Here is an 8322-nt window from a genome sequence, read left to right on the forward strand (position 1 = left end):
TTCCCTCTGTTCGCGCATGGTAGCCTGGTAAGAACCGGTGCGAGGTGAGGTTCTTTGGTTTTTAAGCCGTGGATAGACTGTAGTTGTCACCCTGCCGTTGTTGGGAGTCCAAACTCCAAAGTTCTTAAAGGATCGTAGCATTTGTATGTCAAGTGATCTTTAGAGATAGCCTTTCGATCGAGGCCTTGTTCACTTTGCAAATTTTTTTAAACCTGATGAATAGTACCACTTTCGTCTTATTTGGCAAATATTGTCCAATCGTTGACCAACTAGGCTGAAAAGATTCATCTCGTGATTTCCAACTAAACTGTGTAATTAGTTATTTTTTTTACCTACATTTAATACTTCATGTAAGCGGCTAAAAATTGATGTGATGGAAAGAAAGTGAAAAAATTTGGAATTTAGATGGCATCTAAACAAGGCCCGAGTATGAAGTAACTCGATGACCATCTCCTCAAATGAAAGCATGCTAGACAGGGGTGGCTGCAGCTGAATATGGAGGTTGCAGAGCAGTCCATCTGCTACCGATGTCGTGCAGTACACACTGTTACTATTTTGAATATACTTGCTAGTGTTACAAGATAGGCGATATGAGACACCTAATTTATTTAGGGAACCTCTACTATTTTGATTGGCAGAAACCTTTATTATTCATTTTTTTAAAGTTATTGTTTTCGCCAAGATGACTGTTCAAAATTGAAAACCTGCAGAATACTTTATTGGCAGAATTTTACAGTTGAACAGGGCGCACACCTGGAGTCCTGAACAATAAACCTGAAACATCTAACTCACAAGTTCTCTTTTAATAAAAACAACAGCAAAGCTTTTGTTGTCCTTTAAAAAAAATCTTTTTTTTTAAAGTAATGACAGGAGCTCTGTCTTTCAATTAAGACGAATAGAATTGGCCTAGTTTATAAGGGAAACTAGGCCTGAAAACCTTACAGAGGCACAGATTAAAACACAGAAAATACCCACAGCACTATAATTCGATAGTCCTGAAGACTAACACACAGAGGTAACACACCAAACCAAACGACGTCCACCACGTGTCCTCATTGCCGAGCTGATCACAAGCAGCAAAAAGCAGCTCCGGCTTCCATGGTGAACAACAGCCAAACGCCCTGACATCCTCCCATGAAGCCTTGGTTTCCTGCAAGCAGATAATGGTGCTTCTGGTATCTCCGACACGATCATGTACCGAGTCTCACCTTGCCCCATCATTTACTCCTCTCTATAACAGCTTGGCATGGCCTGGCGTGAACGAATCCTCGAGCAGCGCGCAGACGGTGCAAGGAAGCATTATGTTACGATTTGCCTCGACATGGCTAGTCCGTCGAGGCCACTAAGTGCCACTAGCGCCCTGATGATAAGGTCGGACATCGGACCGTTGAAGAGGTTGAGGTAGCGCTGCAAGGTCATCTCTATAGTTTTGCTTTCTTCCTGTGTGACGCCCAACCGCTTCATGAGCACTTGCCTTGCTTTGCTCTGTGCATCACCACGCGGCCAAGCAATGGCTGCTAGACGCACAAGTTCTCTCAATATTTTCTTGTCAGAACTTGTTTTTTTTCCCTGTCTTCTCATGCACGTTATAGGGAAAACAAAGAGGTACCTTGCACACAGCTGGAGGTCCTAAATTTGCAGTGGTGGAACTGGACATGGAGGCATTTTGTATGTAGGTTGCATTCTTACTGGGCCATGTGATATCAGATAATGAGATTTCAGTTATCTCTTGTTTGTTCACGTAGCCTGTGAAACTTCTCTTGCCAGGTTTGCAGTAGATGCTTGCTATCGTCACTGCTGCTGATGTAACCCTGACCCCTTTTCTGCAATCTTCGTTTTGCCAGGTGAGTTGTGTTTGCCCCCTTGCTTACTTATGGAACGTGTGTCATCAGTCCAGGTTGCTATTGTTAACTGAGTCATCAACATATCCTTAGTCTAGTGTCAGTTTCACTTTACATCATTTTCCTTGTTCTTTTTTGTCATTTCACCTATGAATCCTTAGTAGGTTACCAAATAAAAACAAAACGTGCAAAATGCAAGAAGCATTTTGGGCGATCACTTTATCAAATTATTTCCTTTTACACAGCATCTCTGTGCAACAAACCTTGCAATTCCTAGCTGGACTTTTCATCACAATATATTTTTTTTAAACGACCGGCAGGAGTTCTGCCTGGCATATATTAATAGAGAAGAAGTTTCATCACAATATTTTTGCATACCTTTACTGGCTCTTCACCTAACACCTAACATCCACTGTAGCTATCAAGTTTTTTTCCCCCCTTTTAGAGTAACTTGATACATTTGGCACTCATATAACTGGAATTCTAAAGGCATCGTTGCATTCGTCTTGTATTTTGCATAAACTTTGAATATTTTCCGTGTTTCCTTAGTGGTCCCTCTTCTGTCTGGATTCATCTGTGTCTCTTTCAGCAAATCCATAGGACTGTTGTGATCATAACTCCTCTGTTTCAATCTGTAGAGTCGTCCTGGTGGTATGAAGCCTACTTTTCAAATTTCTATTGGCTTGTATATCTATGTTTTTCGCTGAAATGTTGATCAAATGAGGCCATTTGATCATGATAATGGTTCAGGTTTTCTTTGTTTAACTTCATTCTGTTAGTCTCTGGACTTTCGAGCACGTTTTATTCTGGATAAAATGAAGTTTCCTGTGGAATTTTGTCTTTTTAGTATTTATATTTTGATCATATATCAGGGACTGTTCCTGAAGTTGTATACCTTTTCCCCCAGTTTTCTCCTAAAGCATCCTGGTTAGAGTAGAATTAGGAGTTTAGGTAACGTTTTTTATTGATGTCTGTTGCATGACAACAAGAGCATTTTATTGATATTGAGATGCGAGACATCTAGTTCACTTGTGGAAGCTCTTCTATTGTCATTGGGAAAGCTCTTTTCATTTCACAAGTTTCTGAATTGCATCCTTTGCAAATATGTTTGAACAAAATAGAAAGGCCTGCAGAAAACTTCGTTAGCAGAGCAGTGCAATGGAAGAGCTTGCAGTCATATTGGGGCATATTATGTTGTTGCTATTGGGTTGATATCTATTCTGGACATTGCAATTCCAGTTGGCTTATGTCAACAGGTTTTGTAGTTTAACGTTACCATCTATAGAGCTGTTGATGTAACCTGGACCCTTTTGCGACAGTTTTTTGTTTTGTCAGGTGACTTATGATTGCCCGTTTGACCCAGCATTCCTATTTACTGATGCAACATGTGTTCAATCCAGGTAGTTATTATATGATACTATCAACATCTTTTGATGTGTCAGTTCAATCCATCCTTCAGCCCATAAAATTTTCTAGTTTGACAATAGTGAACCAAAAACTAAAATGAACAAAATTACAAGAAGCATTGGGTAGCCTTTAACCAGACCATTTGCTTCTATACAACATCTTTAAGATAAAGATGTTGCAAATTCGAAAATTACAGGCCTGGGTGGGAAAAAAATGCTTCGAAAAAAGAGTAGGAAAAAAATATGCTCTGGTTACTATTTTGTTTATAGTTAGTGCTACATGATTAGCAATGTGAGACATAATTTATTTATGGAACATCTACTGTTTGATAGGCAGAAAGCCTTTTTTATTCACAAAGTTTTTTTTTGGCCATGGTAGCCGATCAAAATAGAAATACCTGCAGAATATTTTACTGGCAGAACTTGAGTTGAAGAGGTAGCCTGCGCACACCTCACACCTGGACAGTAAACCTGAAACATCTACCTCACAGTTTTCTGAATATTTTCTTTCCAATACTTATTTTCTCTTACCTTCTACTTAATGGATGCATGTTCTATAAAAAAAACATACTGCTGGACACCCTGAATTTCTGGTAGCAGTGTAACTGGATATGGAGGCGCTCTGTATGTAGGTAGTAGGTTGCATTCCTATTGGGATTGTAGGGGTGGGTGTCTGACCGAAGAATTCAGTTCAGTTTTTGGGTTTTCAAGATTTTGGTCCACCAAAAATAAAGACCAAAATACATTGCAAAATATTGAAGACCAAGCAATTCAGTTTCGGTCATTTTGATTCGGTCTTGCCAAGCTAACCGAATGCGAATAGTTTTGAGACATGTTTTGATACCGAATTTGGCATAATTTTTTCATTTTAAACCATGTTTTACAGTAAAATATCACACTACAAACACAAATAATATATACACCGATATACTGTATATTATTGCAACTTAACAGAAACATTCAATTGTTGAAACTTTAAACACAATACCTAATAGACATGCAAATAACAATTCACAAGCAAATAATTTGGTTAGTTGGGTCAATTCAGCTAACCAGTGCTTAGTACCGAATTATCCGAAATAAATTGGGTCAATTAGAACTTAGAAGACTAATTTATGACAGAAGTATTGGGTTTCGGTCTCAGTTGGTTGTTTGGCTCTTCGGTTTTGACGTACCCTACTGGGGCATGATGTCACTACTCGCTACAATCGTTGACGTTTGAGTTATCTCTTGTTTGTTCGCATAGTCTCTGAAACTATGTCTCGACAGGTTTGCAGTCGATGCTTGCTATCATCAATGCTTCAGATGTATAACCCTGACGGGCTGACCCTTTTTCGGCATTTTTCCTCTTGCCAGGTGAGTATGTTTGCTATTGTTTTTTGAGGAATCCAGGTTGCTATTGTTAACTGACGTTATCTTTAATCTAGTGCCAGTTTCAGTTTACACCATGTTCCTTGTTCCATTCTGTCATTTCACCCATAAGGCTATAAATCCTTAGTTGGTTTCCAAATATCTAATCGAAAAACAAAACATGCAGAATGCAAGCAACATTTTAGATTTTAGATGACCATTTTGCCAAACCATTCCCTTTTACACAACATCTTTTGTGCAAGTGCAACAGACCTTGCAAGTCCGAGCCGGCCTTTTCATCACGCTATTTTTGCATACCTGTATCACCTAACACCTAGTAACGTCGCTATCACTATGTAGAAGAAAAGAAACAAGAATCACAATCTCAAGACTAAACCAAGCCAAAGTGACATTGTGTCACATCTCTCTAGTATGTAGTTATGTACACGCACACACCCTTTTTTTTTTAAAAAAATCCTACGTATATATGTACTGGTCACTTCCCGTTCCTGCTCTTAAGCCCCCCTCTCCTTGTGGTAGCTGGACGCCCTCCGCTGCCGCCGGAGCGTGGCGGTGTAATCGCCGCCGACCATCCCTTCCCGGCTGTGCAGCACAATGCCGGCGTGGATCGACGAGTTGGGGTACTTCTGGCGGTGCCTGTCCTGGTGGCTCTGGTGGTGCTGCGGCGGCTTCTCCTCCACCTCCACCTTGACGCCCGCCACCTTATCCTCCACCACGCTGATGGTGAGCACGAACGGGCCGGCGGGGAAGAAGTCGTCCATGCCGAGCACGGGCTCCAGGGCCCTGACCACCTCCCGCATCGTGGGCCTAGACTTGGGGTTCTGGCTGAGGCACTTGTAGGCCACGATGGCGGACACCTCGGCGCCCCTGCACGAGTACTGGCACTCCAGGGCCGGGTCCATGACCTTGTACAGCCTGTCGGGGTGCTTGAGGTACGGCCTGGCCCAGTCCACCAGGTTCTGCTCCCGTGGCCGCCGCGCGCGGTCCACCGACTTCCGTCCCGCCAGCAGCTCCAGCAGCACCACGCCGAAGCTGTACACGTCGCTCTTGGCGGTCAGGTGGCCCGTCAGGATGTACTCGGGCGCCGCGTACCCGTGGGTCCCCATGACACGCGTCGTCACGTGCGTCTCGTCGCCCTGCGGCCCGTCCTTGGCCAGACCAAAGTCGGATAGCTTGGTGTTGTAGTCCTGTAAGATACAGGTAGGTTGAAAGATTAGGCATGTTGGATTCATCTACAATAAACTCGTACAATGCATCGTGATATTAGTGGCCTAATGAGAACTGTTCACGTTTAATCGTCCGTGGGGTACTGTGTGGGATAGGCTGACAGATAAGTTAAAAAAAAAAAAGGATAGGCTGACAGTGATGGTTAGGATATTTGGTTTGATGGATGATGTGAATGTAGTAGGATAGATAACGGGGGATTTCTTAAGTTTGGCGTGTGTCCAGCCACCTTCCAAGTTCCAATCAGGTCAAGGCTGCCCATAGCGTGCCAGCAAAGGTGTGCCCAAGTTCAGAAACGTGTGGCGCTGCAGGATACTACTGAATGGTCACTTGGGTGACTCGCATGGTCAAAAGGTTCAAAATTAATATTTAATAAAACATTTCTGCGGGTAAAATTTATTCATGCTATGATGGGACCTGGGTCCCAGGCTTGTCATCTTCCCCTCTGTTGAGCACTACAAGTAGTTTTACGGTCACCAGAGTGGCGTGTGTCAACATATCCTCTTTTGTTGGTAGTTACCGTTTGCAAGTGAGCTTGCATTTCGGAACTGCGTGTCCTTGGTGTGCGAGTGCCTAGTGCTGGGACGGAAAGTGCTTGCCTGACGCAAGTAGAAAGGGAAACTATTTGCTTGAACTGGGAGCTTGCTTACCGAGTCCAGCAGGATGTTGGAGGCCTTGAAGTCGCGGTAGATCACCGGCGGGTCGGCGTCGTGGAGGAAGGCGAGGCCCTTGGCCGCGCCGACGGCGATCTTCATCCTCGTCATCCATGGGAGGGCGACGTTGACACCTGCAGCGAGAAAGACGTTCCATGTGAGTTTTCAGTTTCCTCCCCGGCATTGACCAAGTGTTGTAAGCATGAGACCCGGCAGCATATACAGGCAGCATCTAATCTTATATATATATATATATATATATATATATATATATATATATATATATATATAAACATTTTGCTCCTCCAGAAAGGCACATTACAGCTCACCTAGTCCTACGACTTTCATCAAATGGGACAGAAACTGGAGGCTGCAGGGGACAGGTTTCCAAATTGGCAGATTTTCTTTGCTTGTTGGGCTCAAAAAAACGACCGAATTGGCACCCGAGGCGACCAAATTAGCAGCGTGAAGCAGAAAAAAGGAGCTCACTTTTGAAGAGGTGGTTCTCGAGGCTCCCGAAGCTCATGAACTCGTACACCAGCATCCGGTGCTCGGCCTCGTAGCAGTAGCCGATGAGCTTCACCAGGTTCTTGTGCCTCAGTTGCCCAAGGAAGAACACCTCAGCCTGCGAGAACAACACCACCCAAATTCGATCAGCGTCCTGTTCAGTCTCACATCACATCAGGAGCATGCATCAGTCGATCGAAGCGTTTGTTTGATCCGATGGATCGAGCTGCCGCATGCATGCATTTGCCAAGAACCAACACTCTGCTCAGTGCACGGCGCTCACGGTACGCACCAGCCACTCCTTGTGCCCCTGCGTGCCGCCTTCCAGGTCGAGGTACTTGATGGCGACGTCCTGCGCGCGGAGGCCCGGGCGGAGCGCCTCGTCGACGGCGCCCCTGTACACGGGGCCGAACCCGCCGCAGCCGAGGTAGTTGGCGCGGGAGAAGCCCGCCGTGGCCGACCGGAGCTCGGCGTACGTGAAGGCGTGCAGGTTGGACCCGGACCCGGACAGCGTGAGGGACAGGTCCTCTGGCGAGAGCATCTCCGAGGAGCTGAGGCTCGTGAACGACATCCGCGACGACGACGACGACGACCGAGGGCTGACCTTGCCGCCCCTCCGCCGCGTGATCCTCCGCCGCCGCCGCCGCGTCGAGCCGTCGTTGTCCTCCACTGCCGCGCTGCCGCCCGCGCCGCAGCACAGGTACGTCCTCCAAGACTGGGCGCCCGCGGCCATGTCAGTCGGTCGAAGTGCGTGCGTTCGAGTGTTCGGGTCGAGCCGCGTGTGCAGAGGAGCTCAGGGGGGAGTGGAAGAAGAGGCCGGATGGAGGGTCTGGGAAAGTGGGAGAGAGGGGAGTGGCTTAATTGGGGAGAAGCGCAGGTGGGCACCTGGCCTTTTATAAGCGCGCGCGCGCGCGCGGCCGGGGAGGGAGACGGCGATGGCATCATCGCCCACCCAACCCGGTGCGCAGCCGAACGGATGGCCCTGAACTCCTCCCCGCCCCGCCCTTCTGGCTACGACTTGAAACGCAGCAACAAACAGAACAGCGCGGCGAAACCAAAACCGCGGGTGATGCGACGGCCGGCCGCAAACAGGGGACAACGCGGCATGGTCGCATCACCGCTCGTCGTCCACTCCCACCAGACCAGCCTCCCAAGGCTGAAACGGAAAACAGCAACCGGTGAGGTGAGTGACTTTGCCTAGTGTGCAGCGTCACACCTACGAATAGTTTAGCGTTAGCGAGTCCATAGTCCAAAGAATCCGGTTACTGCCGCTGCCGGCTGGCGGTAGTTAGTTAGTGTAGTAGTTGTTATACAGCGGTT

The 8322-nt window shown here is 46.3% G+C and overlaps 1 protein-coding gene across 1 annotated transcript; it reads right to left on the minus strand.

Moving 5' to 3' along the window:
• Positions 1–4770: 4770 nt before the first annotated feature.
• On the minus strand, positions 4771–7872 carry LOC136541989 (serine/threonine-protein kinase RIPK-like). The gene is made up of 4 exons (XM_066534210.1): positions 7295–7872; positions 6985–7120; positions 6493–6629; positions 4771–5805 (listed from the first exon to the last, which is right to left on the minus strand). Exons 1-4 carry the CDS (start codon positions 7733–7735, stop codon positions 5113–5115), a joined length of 1407 nt encoding a protein of 468 aa, XP_066390307.1. The 5' UTR covers positions 7736–7872; the 3' UTR covers positions 4771–5112.
• Positions 7873–8322: the final 450 nt, after the last annotated feature.

The sequence above is a fragment of the Miscanthus floridulus genome, chromosome 3 (assembly GCF_019320115.1).
Source record: "Miscanthus floridulus cultivar M001 chromosome 3, ASM1932011v1, whole genome shotgun sequence".
Taxonomy (NCBI): domain Eukaryota; kingdom Viridiplantae; phylum Streptophyta; class Magnoliopsida; order Poales; family Poaceae; genus Miscanthus; species Miscanthus floridulus.

Coding starts and splice junctions, on each gene's coding strand:
- LOC136541989 (XM_066534210.1), bottom strand. CDS start 7,735: ATGGCCGCGGGCGCCCAGTCTTGGAGGACGTACCTGTGCTGCGGCGCG. Junction 7,121..7,294: donor AGGGGCACAAGGAGTGGCTG/GTGCGTACCGTG, acceptor TTGTTCTCGCAG/GCTGAGGTGTTCTTCCTTGG. Junction 6,630..6,984: donor CGAGAACCACCTCTTCAAAA/GTGAGCTCCTTT, acceptor TTCTCGCTGCAG/GTGTCAACGTCGCCCTCCCA.